The 16,426-nt window shown below is 37.9% G+C and overlaps 1 protein-coding gene across 2 annotated transcripts in view; it reads left to right on the top strand.

The window, feature by feature from the left end:
- The window catches only part of CSRNP3 (cysteine and serine rich nuclear protein 3), a 122,756-nt gene extending 120,681 nt beyond the window's left edge, over positions 1–2,075 (top strand). For both annotated transcript variants that reach the window (XM_027866135.1, XM_027866133.1), the window contains exon 5: positions 901–2,075. In XM_027866135.1, the coding sequence (XP_027721936.1) occupies positions 901–1,947 (1,047 nt within the window). In that variant the 3' untranslated portion in view covers positions 1,948–2,075. The remainder of the gene's footprint in view (positions 1–900) is intronic.
- The last annotated feature ends 14,351 nt before the right edge of the window (positions 2,076–16,426 follow it).

Here is a 16,426-nt window from a genome sequence, read left to right as displayed (position 1 = left end):
GAGAAAACAAAAACAAAGAAGTGTATGGGATGAGAACATGAATATACACAACCATAAGTAGAACTATGTAGATACACACAAGGGCTGAGGATCTAGAAATGGAGGAAGAAAACCAAGGGAAGACTATTGGAGTGAATGGAGTCAAGTGGTGTTAATCTGGAGTGTTTCTTTAGCCAAGACACAGAGGAAGGGAAAAAGAGAGGCACATGCACCAAACAAGGGGGTTGGCATGTTATGATGAATCAGAAGAGTGAGAAAGACTGTGTGGGGGGAGGGGGGAAGAGCACTTAGAGAAAGGATGGGAAGCAGTGAGGATATAGGAAGGATGGTGTGGAAACATTAGAAGCAAACTGGGTACCTGTTGTTTGGGATCTGGTTAATCAAGCTGATAGATATTTAATGGAATGTTATAAGAAATCACAAAAAGGAAGAATTCAGAGAAACAAGGGAAGGTGGATATAAAACAATGCAAAATGGAATAAGCAGAATCACACGGGACTACAATAATGTAAATGAAAAAAAAATACTGAAAAGGAAGACAAATGCTGAGTCTTGATCTTAATTCCAAAGAACAGATGATGGAACATACTTTTCTCCTCTAAGCAGAAATTAACTATTCCTGAGATTGTGAGTAGTTTTCATTTTAGAGAAAACCATGAATTTGGAAGTAATTGCTATTAAAACAAAAAACCTGATTTCATTCACTTTTTTAAATTGAGTTCTAGTTTGCTAATCACCTGCTAATCATTTAAATTCCCTGAATCAAGACTCTCACTCAGTCATAGAAAAGACCTGAGTTGTTTTATTTGTCATGTTTTCATAATATGTTCTCTGTCTCTCTGTCTCTCTCTCTGTCTGTCTCTCTCTCTCTCTCTGTCTCTGTCTCTCTCTCTTTTTAAGGTGGATCGGATGTCTTTCCCATGTGGTTGCACTAAAGAGGGATGTAGTAATACAGCAGGTAGGATTGAATTTAATCCTATCCGAGTCCGGACTCACTTTTTGCACACAATAATGAAACTCGAACTGGAGAAAAACCGAGAGCAGCAAATTCCCACGTTGAATGGCTGCCACAGTGAGATAAATGCTCACACTAGTTCTATGGGCCCTGCTGGCCACCCTGTGGAATATTCGATTGCAGAGAATTTTGAGATTGAAACAGAACCCCAAACAACAGTGATGCATTTGCAGTCGGCAGAGGAGTTAGATTGCCAAGGGGAAGATGAAGAAGAGGAAGAAGACGGGAGTAGCTTTTGTAGTGGAGTTACAGATTCCAGCACACAAAGTCTAGCACCAAGTGAATCAGATGAAGAGGAAGAGGAGGAAGAAGAAGAGGAGGAAGATGAGGAAGATGAGAAAGGAGATCATTTTGTGGAAGGTCTGGGCACCCATGCTGAAGTTGTGCCTCTTCCTTCAGTTCTCTGCTACTCCGATGGCACTACTGTACATGAAAGCCACTCTAAGAATGCCTCTTTTTACACTAGCTCCTCAACTTTATATTACCAAATAGACAACCATGCCCCAGGCACCACAAATCAAATTCCTGAGAACTATTCTGAAAGAGAAACTGTTAAAAATGGTACCCTTTCTCTGGTGCCTTACAGCATGACATCAGAACAGTTTGTTGACTATGCCCGACAAACAGAAGAGAGCTATGGTAGCTCCCATTACCCATCTGCAAACCCCTCTGTAATAGTCTGCTGCTCTTCGTCAGAAAATGATAGCCATGTGCCATGTACTAGCTTATATCCTGAACACAGGCCAAACCACCCTCAAGTGGAATTTCACTCTTATTTGAAAGGTCCCTCCCCAGAGAGATATGTTTCTGCTTTGAATGGTGACAGTCACATAGTTGAGCATCCTGCTGAAAATTCCTTAAGCCTTTCGGAAAAGAGCAGATTGCACGAAGAATGCATCAAGTCATCAGTGATTGAGACCGTCCCTGTGTAGCAGGTTAAGTTGTCCCAAAATCACCTTCCTATATTTAAATACACTGTAATTTAATTGGATTTCCTAGTCTCAGCATTGTTTTAAACTGTGGACCAAGAAAAGGACTGTAGTTAACGTTCCAGATGCTTTTGTTTCTTCTTTCTAGCTTTTGGGACAGTGGCATTGCACAAATACAAGTTCATACAAGGATTTTGAAATAAATCAGACATTTTTGATAAAAAAAAAGAGCTAAATTTAAAAATGCATATTTCAGTCACTGACCCGTCAAACTCTGTGATACCTGCCAACCTGTATAGATCAAAGCTCCAAGTTTTTTGATTCTCGGGCCTGTGCAAGATTATTAACTAATACTTGGAAATGATCAGATTTAGAGTCCTAATTTTCAATCTATCTGAAGTTGATGGTGACTTTTTAATGTAAAAGTAATTATTGTAAGAAAAAGATTTAATTGTTCATATGTATTTTATTTATGGTAGTTTAGCAGATCATGTTTTGATGGAAATTAACATATGTTCATTTAAACTTAAGAGCCACACCAGAGCATGCCCACATGGATTGCATCTAGCGTTCCATCTGCATTTTTATGAACATTACTAATACGATCTGCAGATACTTTCTTAAAGGTGAACTAGGCCTATTTTTGCTATTTTGAACAAATAAATGAATCTATTTGTGCAGGTCCATACACAATTTTCTCTAAAGGTAAGGGTTAGGACAATCCTCCTGCTAGGATCTGGATCAGTGCCTTCCCACAATTAGTTCCAGGGAAGGAGGTAAAAGGAATTGCCACTTTAGAAACAAAAACAATAAAAATGGCATTGTCTTTGTTCTTAGCTTGTCTAGTAGCACCTTTGAGCCCTATGCCCCCACGTGGAAATGCACTTTAGTGCCCTTGGCAGTACCTGTTAAGGTGTAGGGACTGTGAAAATTTTAGGGGGTTAGGGGCTGGGGTAAAAAGTTGTAATTATTGTGGGTTTATATGATACGGTAGTCTTAAAATAATATTTTTTGTGAAAGAACAAATAAAGGTTTTCCTCAACCAGTTTGGGAATCTAAATCAAAGGTCAATAAGAGCAGAGTTATAATGCTGTCAGGTTATAAGAAGCGTGAAATGGACATGGATGGAGCAAGCAGACTTTTTTTCTATAAAAAGACCAATCTTTGCAAACTAGATGTATAGAGAGATTTCAATTTTGTAATTAACATTTTGACTGGGGGCCATCACCCAAATATTCAACTAGGCCTTAAGTTTCTGAAGCATTATGAATTTCTCTTGCCTGGGACAATTAGCAGGAAAATCCAGAATGCATTATTTGCATTCTCATTACCTCATGTTCCCTTAACTTATTAAAGGAACAGACACATGGAATCTAAAACATGCACTCCTGGCCTTTAGATTATCTGCACTTGGTTTGCTGGAGAAGGATTTCTAGGATCCCATTTTTTCTGTAAATTGACTTAGGTAACTAAATAGCGTGCACTACCTTTCTTTCAATGCAATATGACACTTCACCTGTTTCAGTATTTTGTCCTATTGATATGAAGTATCATATGTTGTATGTCAGTTTAAAATGTAGATTTGCCTTGCTGTTCAATGACTGCATTGCTTCTTAATTTTTATGTCTTTCAGACTTAGGTGTTTAAGGATATGGATTTAAGCATATTATAGAATTTTGACTCTGTAGATTTCATTCGGTAGCTCTCAAATATGCTTGAATTTCAATGAAAAACCCTTGCTAAAACTTGGTAGGGAAGGGAAAGGTTAGGTAATTTGTTCACTTGGCAGCTAGTTCTTTGATAGCCAAATTATTTCTTCCTCTTCCCCCCTCATTGCACCCACCCTGGCCTAAACAGGTAGGCATTTCTCTCACTGTCAAAGGACCTTTGGATTTCTTTCCCAGACAGGGAAGTCATGTGGGCTAGTAGTATCTCTTTAATAATCAACTGAAACCATTAGACTTCCTATGTTTATGGTGCCCATTAAATATATTTGGTGAGGTTTCAGTTCATAGTGACTGATACCTTTGTTTTCTCTCTATTGTAAGAATCTAAAGAGTGCAGATCCCAGGAGAAAATGAAAGGGGTCCCTCAAAGGTAAGGGTCCCTCAAAACTCAGTATAGAAAAGAAGCATATTTAATGTATTAGTGGGATTGTTAAATACACTTTTAATCTCAAAAAAAAAAATCTTGAAATGTTCACAGTACAGTAGCCTAGGACTTGTCTTTTGAAAGATCAATAGAGGAGATCTGTAATCTGTGACAGGGTTGAAAGACAAAAGGAAGTCTGACTTCTCACCTGAGAGCTGTTTATAGGACCATTTGATTTAGTGGGAGTTAACTTTCTGAGACAGCAACCACATCTGATGATTTTACACTTATCAAGGATAACTGATTTCTTCTATCTTTGAGCTTTGCTTCCAAAATGATCTCTAACCCAGCAGCTGCTTACTCTCATAGGTAATCAGGGGAGAGAATGCAGTGACCCTGCATATAGGCAAGAGAATGATCCCTTCCTATTCTCCAACAGATTTTCCATATTTTCACTATCCATCCCCACTCTACTCCATATCCCTCCCTAAAAACAAACAAATCCAACAACATAGACTAGCAGCTTCCTGCCGCTTTCTTCCTTTTCCTCCCTCAAAGGGTGTACCAGGTATCAGATATATGGACTAGTAATAATGCAGAGGCATATTTTCCCCTTAAATTCTAATTGGATCTCATGGTCTGAAAAATATAGTAATTTTTTATGTGGACTAGTATTTTTGAAAATGATCAAAGAAATATATATATATATATGTAGAGAGAGATGGTTATTTATATAGATATACATGCATATATGTATATATGACATACAGATACATATGCATATATATTTACACATATACACATGCATATATATAAACAAATATGCATTTGTATGTATGTGCATCATTCATACAAATATGTGTATCTGTACAGCATATTCTCTCTCTATATATTTGTGTGTGTGTATCATTGGATTTATTTCTGTGTTGCTCTTCTTCTGAGTAAAGTTAATAGAGCGCAAAATTCCTACTGTCTTTTCCCGCCATCGATAATTCCTTTATTAACAATAACTGCCCACATGCCAAGAAAGTTAAATATTTCTTCAGAAATTTAAAAAGGGGGAGGCGGGGTCAAGTAGGAGCCAGCCAATTGGGATATATTTGCAAGATCCTTAGTACTGAGACTCAATAACCTGACCAGCACCTGTTGTATTGCCTCTACAACTACTGTTCAGTCTTTTTCAGTCATGTCCTACTCTTCCTACTGAGCTAAATTATAATCCCCTTTGCCACAGAGTCTTTTAGTCATTCAACCCACTGGAAAACTTCTTTCTCCAGACGTTGTTTTACTTCCAACCCTGTGCCTTTTAACTCTCAGTCACTGTTGAGACTGAACTGATTTACAAGTCAGATGGTTGAAGCAACTTGCTACCACCATTGTATTTGGTGGTTCCCAGGGAAGGAAAATATTATTGTACTGTTTTATTTTTTTCTTCATCTCATCTCTTGACCATTGAGATATAAGTAAAACCAGTCTTTCTCCTACATCCTGTTAGATAAGTAAGAAACCAGTCATTTTATCTTGGTTAAAGAAACCATCTCTTCCCAGCAGACTAGCCACAGATAGGAGGAAAGTACCTGAAATGGAAAGTCCCCACTACCAAGTGTGACCCAAGAACCCTTGCCGGTATTTTAAAGTCTCACTGTTCATTAGACCATACATAAATCAAGAGATGAAGAAATTGTGTTTAGTTATTGTACTATTAAGACAATCTACCTTCAGTACCATATAAGCCCTGGGCTGAATTCCAGTTTGTCAATCAATTTGTTTACTAGGTGTCCTCAATACTGGAGATACAAAGAAAGGCCACAATAAAAAGTCCCTCCCTATCTTCAAGGAGCATCCAAGATATAAACAGAATATATGGAGGATAATCTGAAAGGGGAAGTGGAGCATTAACAGCTAAGGGGGGAAGAGGAAGTCTACTTCAGATGAATTTTGAAGGAAATCAGAGGACAGAAAGTTCTCTTCATTCAGAGCTTTAGGTTTTAAAGGGATACACCCTCTGCTTTTATGTTTTGTTGCTGTTCAGTTGTTTTAGTCGTGTCCAACTCTTTGTGATCCCATTTGGGGTTTTCTTGGCAGAGATACTGGAGTGGTTTGCCATTTCGTTCTTCAGCTCATTTTACAGACAAGGAAACTGAGGCAAACAGGGTTAAGTGACTTGCCCAGGGTCACATAGCTAGTAAATGTCTAAGGCCAGATTTGAACTCACAAATGACTCCAGACCCTGCATTCTATCCACTATGCCACCTAGCTACCCTTTTCTTACGTTTTAAAGAGATGAAAATATTAAATCTGACCTGGAAGACTAAGGATGTCTTCTACGTAATTTACTACCTGGTGTTGCTATCTAGTATTAAATGTTGAGAAGATTTGCATAGTTTGTTTCTGAGGGAAATTTGAGGTAGAAAAATACCATGAAGTTTATCATGCAGGTTTTTTTTATTATAGCATTATCATTTTAATAATTTTATGAAATGTGTTCTAATGAACATTTTGCTTAAATTCTATGCATATCCTAAAATTATGCCTCTTTAATGTAGAAATATCCAGGGTACAAATACAGAGAATCCCCCTTCTCCTCTCCCTTTGGGGGAAATTTCATGAATCAAATGTAGCCTCATAGAGAAGGGTTAGGACAGGTCAAATGAAAACGCATAAAGGAAGAAACTGTTTATATCAGGCTGTTACTTTAATGTTAGATCTATGTGTGATACTAAATACAGACAAACCTCTACTAAACTGTCACAAGTGGATGCTGAGTCACAGACGGCAAAAACCAAGGAAAACTTCCAGGAAATGTCAGCAACAGCTTACATCACTTTTAAAACATGTTGCTTATATAGAGCTCACTAAAGTTAACAAAACCCTTGTTGTTTTGCACTCTGCCCTTTGGCACTTACAGAAAGGTGCGTTAGCAGGTGGCAGAAGTCACATCTGCAGGGACTGTAACCCCTGAAGCCTACCTTTTATGAATTATAGAAAAGCTTCCCCCAGTCCATTGGGAATGCCTGTGTCTCCTAAAAGCAGCATTATGCTACAGGCAGTCTAAGATGTCCAATGGTCAGGGTTTTCAATCATTGGAATGTTTTATTGATCCTAGAAGCAATCTTAACCTTAAAAAAGTTGTAGGCATCAAGAACTCACACTGGGAATGCTTTCTAGGCACTTAGAATGGATCTAAAGGCTGTATTCTTTTTTTTGGTGAGGTATTGGGGTTAAGTGACTTGCCCAGGGTCACACAGCTAGTAAGTGTTATGTGTCTGAGGCCAGATTTGAACTCAGATCCTCCTGACTCCAGGACCAGTGCTCTATCCACTGTACCACCAAGCTGCCCCTAAAGGCTGTATTCTTAATCAGTCCCAAGAAAAGCCTGGACCCCTGGAAATTCTAAAAGATTATTTTTTTTTTGCAAGGGTAGAAGTTTTAAATCCCACATTCCAAATCATCCAGTTGTTTGCAAACAAGATGGCTACTCTGGTCAGATGCTTTTTTTTTTTCTTAACATTGAAAGGACTTTAATTGGTTCTATTGAGCAGGAAAAGCAATGTTAGAAATTTGAAAAAACTATTAAAATTAGTAAAACAGTGCCTTGGGTGAAGAAAAAAACATCTTGCCCAGCTGTAACCTATTAAGAGTCATAAAAAGAGCTTGGCAAAGGCGTGGTGGGCTTGATTCTTATTCTGCACCTTAAAGCCAGGTCATGAAGGACTGAAACCAATATGCAGAAGTGGTTCATTAAAAAGGCTGATATCAGAATCACAGAATGTTAGAGATAGAAGGATTCTTGGGGTTCATCTAGTCCAGTTACTCAGAACCCAGAATTTCACATCTGCTTCTGAGCAACCATCTCCTTTATTTCCTGCTAGTCACAAATCATTTGATGATCAATTTTAAAACATCAGAACGATTATGACACGTTGTTTAAATGGTTATTGAATGGCTAGTGAGGTTATAACGTATTAGCATGTGGAAATTTTTTAAAGAGTGTTTCCTTCACATTTTACCTACTGATTCTCCGAGACTTTGTGTAAATGTCTCCTCTTAAACTGGAATCCTCTAAAATTCCACTTTGCTGACCCCATAATTTTTCAGGCTTGTTTTGTAGAGACACCCAAGTAATTGGCAATTGTGATGAATGTAAATATTTTTCTCAATAGGCTGTGCTCAAGGATTCCATGTGGCCTGGGTTTTATTTAGTGTTAGGCACCCTTTCACTGGTCTAAACTTCTGCTGTTTGTGTGAGCAAATGCTTAACTGTTGTTTTGTTGAGATTTTTTTGTTTTTGTTTTTGTTTTTCACTCTAAGAGTAACGAGGCCTTATTGGACAGAATCATAGAGGGCAAGAAGGTGCATGAAAACAGGGTCCAAATCACAAGCAAGTTTGAATTTCTTTGCTGTTTGAAGGGGGGAGATACAGATTAGAAAACTGGCACTATGAGGCAATTAAAAGAGCTTAAGTCACTTTTGATTACTCATTTTACTAGTGGCAACTAAAGGTCACGAAGAACTACAGGGTAATTATTTTTATTAGGTAGTTTAAACTTCCTTGTAATTCAGTAAAAGACATTTTTTGTGGGATCATTTTCTTTCATCTCCAGTAAAAATGCTAGTGGAAATAAAGAGGCAAATGAATGGTAATTAAATTCATATTTGATATTCAGTGTACTAATTACATAATTCCTTTCTTTGATCACTTTATCCTTGTGATGATAGGGTAGTTAGTGAGATAGCAAATATTTAAGGGTGGATGTGAGGCTTTTAAAATAATTTAAGAATCAAAAGTGAATTAGAAGAAACCAAGAGAACATAGATTTGTGATGGATATAGGTTGAGAGTTGGTTTTGGTTGTATGTAATTAATTCTAGTTTGAGAAGAGAGTCTTTGTTGGGTCTCTTTTTCCCCCCTTTTCCTTTCTTTGGATTCTTCCCAATCTGCTCATCTGGCCTGGGATTATCTGAAATTATTTATTAATGAGCATACAGAAGAAAACTGGTAATCACTTGGCCAATTTAGAAAATTTGGCTGCAGAAAATTTGGGTTATACTTCATCACCCAGTAAGACAGCAGGCCACTTTGTCAGCCTTGTGGAATTTTAAAGCAGGAAACTTGCTAAAATGAGGAAACTGAAGGTCACAGGGATCAAATGACTTGCCCATTGCCATAAAGCTAATTATTGTCAGATACAGGATCCAGAACTAGTTTTCTTTGGAAATCCCCTGATTTCCCCCCATAAACCGGGTTTTCTCCATATTGTTGGAGTCATTCAAAGGAAGGGCCTTAAGATCTTTGGTCTTGTATATACCATTCATAGTGTCAGGTTTTAGAGCTTGGTAACCCAGGTTTGAATCTTTGAGTCCTACCTTGGTTAAATCTCTTCACTACTCTGAGCCTGCTTCCTCATTTCCTAAATGAGGATAATAATACTTGAACTACCACCTACCTCACAAGGGGGTGCTGAGGAAAATGTTTCAAAAACTTTGAATTGCTATATAAATTGTTATTATTTACCATCACTGTTATCACTGTTTGACTTTGTTTAGTGGCACTGGCTCTTTTCCATCCTAGCCTGCAAATTTTGCCCATGTAGCCATTAATAAAGATACTGGATCTTTTAGAATAAAAATTCAGTGTGACACTGTCCTTCGGGTATAAGTCTTACTGACAACCCTGGCTTTTTGGTTGCTTTTTTTTTTCCACATTGAAGAAATGAGGAGAAAATATGCAAGTGTAACCTAAAACTACATTTTCCTAAAAGGAGAAAAAAAAACCCTGAATCTTTAGATATGAGAAATTAATTGCCTGATTTAAAACAAGAACAGTTGTTTAAAACAAGCTCCAGTAATCAAACAGATATGTCTGTGTCTTGTTCGTAGAGGGGTTGCTGGTGGCAAACTTGGTATTTACTATATAGAACGTGGTTGCTGTTAGACAGGAATAGATATTTATTTGTTAAAGTCATTTCATCTGACCCCCAATCTAACTGTAGTTTCCCTATCAATCAAGTTTACTCATTTGGAATCCTGATTAATTAGACACTGACCATGCCACAGGGGCATCTTGGAATAGTTTGCCTTTTCCAGGTCACTCACAATGGCAAGCTGTGTGTGAATAAGGGACAATCAGAGCTCTTTGATATTCTTCAGATCTTAAAAGTCTAAGACTGGAAGAGATTTCTAGAGGTCATCTGGCCATCCATCTACCTCCAGGGAAGACTGTCTCTCAGGCATGCATGACCCTAACAGGATAGATATCCCTCTATTCTTACACATCTCCAGGGAAGGTTTCCTTGGTAACCCAATCAGTTTCCTTATTTTCTTCCTACAATTGGAAAGTATCTTGGCAGGTCTTTATGGACTAGGCACCTGGCAACAGTTGTGGTGATTTGGCCCATTGTATTCAAATCTAGTTGTGTTTTACCCACAGTCATTTTAGTATTCTACAGAACTACCAACAGCTTCATTTTTTCTCCCTAACAAGAGATAGTAGTGTTGGTACAATGGTTGGTGATCTCAAGTTCTTTCAGCAAAGTTATTGCCATTTGATGATTGGGGAGGTGTCAGGAAGAGTGATTGTTCCAAAACCCCAGGGGGAAGTCAGCATCCAAGCCAGGATCAGGTGGCTTGACTTTTAAGCTAGACTGTTTTCTGAGACATTACAGACACAAAGACTGAGCTTTTCTTGGCCCTTAAGCTATAGAATAGGTGCTCCTTTATTAACCTCCCTTCCATCTGAAACAATAATTCAGAGCTTTCTCTCTCCTTGGGGGAGTAGACTAGTTTTGGAGAGGGGGAAGGGTAAAGACTAAAAATCTCCTGAGACGCAGCAACCAGTTAGCTCACTCAGCCCCTTTGTTTCCAAGTTAAACAGCAGCAGCCTGCCTTCTCAGGATTCTTGGAAATGATTTGAAAAGCTGTCATGTTGATGAGGGCTGAAAAAGGAGGGAGAGGTGCCTAGAGCAAACCAGGGTGGTGACTTTTCTGACTACATGATTTGCCACACACATTCCTGCAGGTTTAGAAGCATTGTGATAAAATTTTCAAATTTACTCTCAACACGTGGTCAGGCAGGGAGTATTCCTTTTTTAAAGGTCACTTTAAAACAGGGGTTCTTAACCTTTGTGTCGTGGATCCCTTTGGCAACCTGGTGGACCTCTCCTCAGAATAATATTTTTAAAGGCAAAAAATAAAATATGTAGGATTACAAAGGAAAACAATTCTATTGAAATAGTTATTAGTATTTTTGAGTTCATGGATCTTAGGTTAAGAACCTCTGTGTTAAATACGTTTCCCCCCCGCACTGAAATTAGAATTCGTCTCCTATCCCTCTCATAATGGACATACATAGAGATTTGTTTGGAAAGAAAATATTAACATTGGGCAAACCATGGCAAAGAAGAGAGAACCCCCGCCCCCAAAGTGTTGGATTATTTCCCTGCAGCTGCTTCTCCTCCCCAGCAAACATCCTGATGCCCTTGTGTGAAAATAGCCTCAGCTCTGCTTTGAATACCAGTGCACACAAACTACCTTACCTGCTTAAAAAAAAGAAAAATCTCTACTCTTTATGTAAAGAGTGTTTAATGATTTGGCCCTTGTTTTAACAGACTGTAGGCACTTCTCTGGAAATATGTCTGAAGTATAGTTTGTGAAATATGTTCAAAAGTGTTTGATGTAAAATAAGCTCTAGACATTTACGGTGCAGAAATAATCAAAAAGCTGTAGATTGCAACTCTGGTTCCTAAGAGCCTCTGCCGTTATTGTGTCTTAGTAAAGTTGATCTGCTTTCTCTTTATTTTATTGCATTTCTTGTGTAATAGCCTTTTAAGATAAAATTATTAATACATATGTACCGGTTAATGCCTGTTAACATGGAACATGGCATTTTGTTATTTCCATGTGTTCCACTCAGCATCACAGGGTATATAAATATTAGTTTGGTAGGAAAAGGTCACCTGATATTGATCTTCAAAAATGCATTTTCCCTCCATTTGAAAAGTATCATTAGTTGCATGGACAAATGTCACCAATTGCAGTTGTTTTTTACCTTCAGTGGTTGGATTTTTAAAAGCCAATAATGTGTCTGCATTCAAACTGGGGTGGCAGCTGTTGTTAAGGGATTCTACTAGTAGAATGTACCTAATAGTAAATCAAAGAAAGGCTCCAAAGCACTCTGAGGTCTCCTTCAGTCTACAGAAACCGGTCATTCAGCTTTTAGGCACTATTTCCACACAAGGGAAATCTTCTTTTCCACAGAGAAGGGTTATTTGGTGGAAAATTGGTGGGTTTTGGTTTTTATGTGTGTGATACACACATATTGCTTTTTCCTTTTAACACAACCAAAAACTAGAGTAGTATAAAGTATTTGCCATTATGATTGGGTTACATTTTTCATTTGTTTTCTTGTTATTGTTCACTTATTATTACTTCTGTAGATAGAAATAGTACCATAAGAACTGTTTTTATTACTGTTACATAAAACCTGCTGACTTGTAAGAGGTGAAAGGGACAAATGTTAAACAAAAATCCATAGAGATAGTCATTTTACACTAGAACCTCATGTTATATGTTATACATTAGATTGATTTCTCTTGTGCATAAGCTATAACATCAAAGATGCCAAAGGGTAAATGAAATAAGCTACAATAATATTCAACAGAAGTTAACCTGGACCTTATGTTGTAATAATTTATTCATATTAGCTGTAGTCTTCTGTATTTATATTTTCCGTATTTATTATGAATGATATGAAAAATTGATGTATTTATTGTGGCTTATTATTGCAGTGTATATATTACAAATGAGCATTTTTAAGTATTATTCTGATTTCTTTTGTTAGTGGCACTTGTATTATGCTGTACTTTTTATTATATATTGTACAATATATTGTCCATTTGTTTGCAGCAAAGTAAAACAGGTTTCTACATTATATCAAATACTGCATCTCTGAACTTTGCATCCTTTGTAACTTAACTCAAACTGCAGCATAACATTCCCATAAGGTCTCCTGCAGACCTACTCCCCTTTATGTAAAAATTTGTGGGTCAATTTAATTTGGGTCAATAGCAGTTGATTTACATATAAATTCGGGAATGCTTTGTTCTTATTTTTTATTTTTAATTAGCAAGCAACTCCAGTACCGAGCTTCCTCCAGCTTTCCCTACTGTTGATGGATTAGGCTGGAAACAAATGCAAAAAGCCCTAGCCTAGGTTAGTTCTCAGCTCTAAGCTACTTCTTAAATTGGATTCTTCTGCAAAGCAAAATGTCCAATGCAGTGTGAACACTCAATCCCTAATTTAGTTATCTGGTGAAGTTTGTTTTTTTCTTCCTTAAAATAGTGCTAACCATACATTCATATTGTTATAATAATATATGCCAACAAGTTGGCTGCTTAATGTTTGAAAAGCATTCATTCAGGGGCAGGCCCAGGGAATGAGTCACTTTCCTGGAGAATTTATAGTCATATGTATTTGTAACTAGTTTCGTTTTTCGTGCCATCCAATGGGTGAGGGAAGGAAAGAATTTGAAACTGAAAATAAAATAAAATAAAATTTTAATTTTTTTAAAGAACTTAATCTTAGTGAAGAATTGGGGTGTAAGCTTATGTCGATAAGCATCACATGCCAAAATAATTATTGAGAAGAGTGGCAAGGCTTTCAGAAAAGGGAGAGCAATGGGAACAGAAGTCTTAGAGAAGTTTTTTTTTTTTTAATTTTATCTTCACCACCACCTCTTGGAGGTAGGTGCTGTTATTATCACTGTTTTACAAATGGGTAAATTGAGGCTGGGATAGGTTAAGTGACTTTCCCAGGGTCACACAACTGGTAAAATATGAAATAGGATTTGATCTGAGGTCTTCATGACCCCAAATCTACCACTTTATCCACTGAGACACCTAACTGCCTAACCTAGGTAACGGGTAGCATAGGGCCAGATTGTGAAAGGTTTTGAAAATCCTTATGAAAAGTATGGTTTTTTGTCCCTGTAAATCAGCAGGTCAGTGAGACCTCTTTGAAGATATTTGATAGGATGAAAACAGCGTTTTAAAAAAATGAGCACAACAACAATATGCAGGATGGGAGTCCGGAGGATGGAGTAATGAGGTCAGTCCCAAAGCTTGGGCAGTAATTTATCCATCCAGTGAGAAAAACCCCAGACTTAGGCTATCATTAGGACTGGAAGGAAAGCAACAGTTAACCAAGATATTTCAAAGGGAGGAACAACACAGTTAGATGACTAGCTGGGAGGGAAGATAAGGAAAGAATCATAGATGATTCCAAGATGTTAAATCTAAGAGACCAGTAGAATGGGGTCACTGGAACAGAAATCCTGCCTGATAGACTGTGTGACCCTGGGCACTTAACATCCTTTTGCCTCTGTTTCCCTCATCTGTAAAATGAGGAAGCTGGATTCAATGGCTTCTAAGGCCTCTTCCAGCTCTGTGTCTGTAATGCTATGAATTTTGGGTCAGGTTGAGTTTGAAGTGGTGTTTGGACATCCAAATGGTAACTATATTTTATACACACACACACACACACACACACACACACATACATACATACATACACATATATAGGATGCAGGTAAATTTTTTTTAAATAGTAACAGAATTAGAGATATGAGATAAGAATTTAGCAAAAAGTTCAAGTGAAGATATAGTTTGTGAGTAAACAAATATTTATTGAGTTTATATTCTGTGCAGAATACTGTGTAAAGCTCAGGAGGTGATACAAGCATAAATAAAACCATGATCTCTGTCTGCCCTTATGGAACTTACAGTCTAGGAGGAGGTATTCAAGACACATACAAAAATCTAAAAGAGTTTGTATGTATAAAGTGATAGAAGTTATAAGAGTAGGGAAGGAAATAAGTGTTTATTAAAGATACTCTATGAGACAGGCACTATGCTAAGTACTTAACACATATCCCATTTGATTCTTACAACAATTCCATGAGGTAAATACCTCATTTTGCAGTTAAGGAAACTGAGGCACATTGAGGATAAGTGACTTACCCAGGGTCACACAACTAGTATCTGAGGTCAGATTTGAACTCAGGACTTTCTGACTCTAGGCCCAATGCTATATCCACTGCACCATCTAGATCTCTAGAATGTTAGAGAGGAACAGAAGCCCAAACCCTGAGTCTTGAGGATGTATATGTTGGAAGAAAGGACAGTACCTCTGAGATACAGGCAAGAAGTTTCAGTGGCTAGGTGAGGAGAAGGTTACTGTGTCCTTTTAAGAGCATGTGGCTAAGAGGAAATAGGTAAACATTAGTCCCTTTCTAACAATTTGTTACTGGCCCCTCTTTACGAGATCCGCATTGCTTATTCTCCTTGGTTTAAGGACTGCATAAGTACTGTAATGCAGAATGAGTCATTCCATCATTCTTCAGGAATAATTTTTCTCGCAGTCTAAACTTCCAGGTGGCATCCCCTTCTGGGGGAGTAGGGGTAAGGGAGGTTCCCCAGTGACAATTACCAGGATAGGATGTTGGCCAACCACTATGCCAGCAAGTCATGGCCTTTGCCTCTTTAGCAAGCCAATTACCTGAATCATTCAGATGGAAATTTTGGATTACCCAAAGAATTGAAGCAGAATTAGGCCTTTTCAATTGAATGATGGAGATAATTGTCTCACTTAACCTGGAGAGACTGGTGGCAGAGAAGGTGAGAATGGTTTCTCAAACACATTTGCCAAACAATACCTGACTTTCCCTAGGGACTTTCCTTGGCCTAGTCACCCAGTAGGAACAAATCTGATGCTTAAAGCAAACCCTCTGCTTCAGAAGAATGGATTCGTCCAGTTTTCTTCCCTTTCCAGCCAGCTCTAAGGCTTCTCTGAGCACGCTTTCCAGGAGGACCTGAGAAAAGAAGAGGCAATGTGTGGGATGTCAAGTAGGGATTAGCCCCAGATGCATGAGAACAAACAGGTCTAAGAAGATGATGTTTAGTAAAAGGTCTGGGTGAGTAGCTAGACTTGAGAAAAGTCTGCCATTCAGGCATCACCATCATAATTAACATTGACATAGCACTTACCATGTACTAGGCACTGTGCTAAAAACTTTAAAATTATTATCTCATTTGATGGGAGGTAAGTGCTATTATTATCCCCTTTTACAGATGGGGAAAGTGAGGCAGATAGAGGTTAAAGTAACTTGTCCAGATCTTCTTGACTCCAGGCCTGGCTCTCTATTCACTCTGCTACCTACTGCCTCTATGGCATTTATTATAGAGAGAAGCCAAGAAAGAGACTAATAACGAGGCCATAGCAGTCAGAGGACAGATAGCAATGCTCTGTATAATAGAAACTTATAGTAAAATAATTCACTCATATTTAACTTCAGTCATTCACCAATGACAGACTGTATACACAGGGTGGGGAGTCTT

The sequence above is a fragment of the Vombatus ursinus genome, unplaced genomic scaffold (assembly GCF_900497805.2).
Source record: "Vombatus ursinus unplaced genomic scaffold, bare-nosed wombat genome assembly UNPS02014779.1, whole genome shotgun sequence".
NCBI lineage: Eukaryota > Metazoa > Chordata > Mammalia > Diprotodontia > Vombatidae > Vombatus > Vombatus ursinus.
This window is presented reverse-complemented; position numbering and strand designations above follow the sequence as displayed.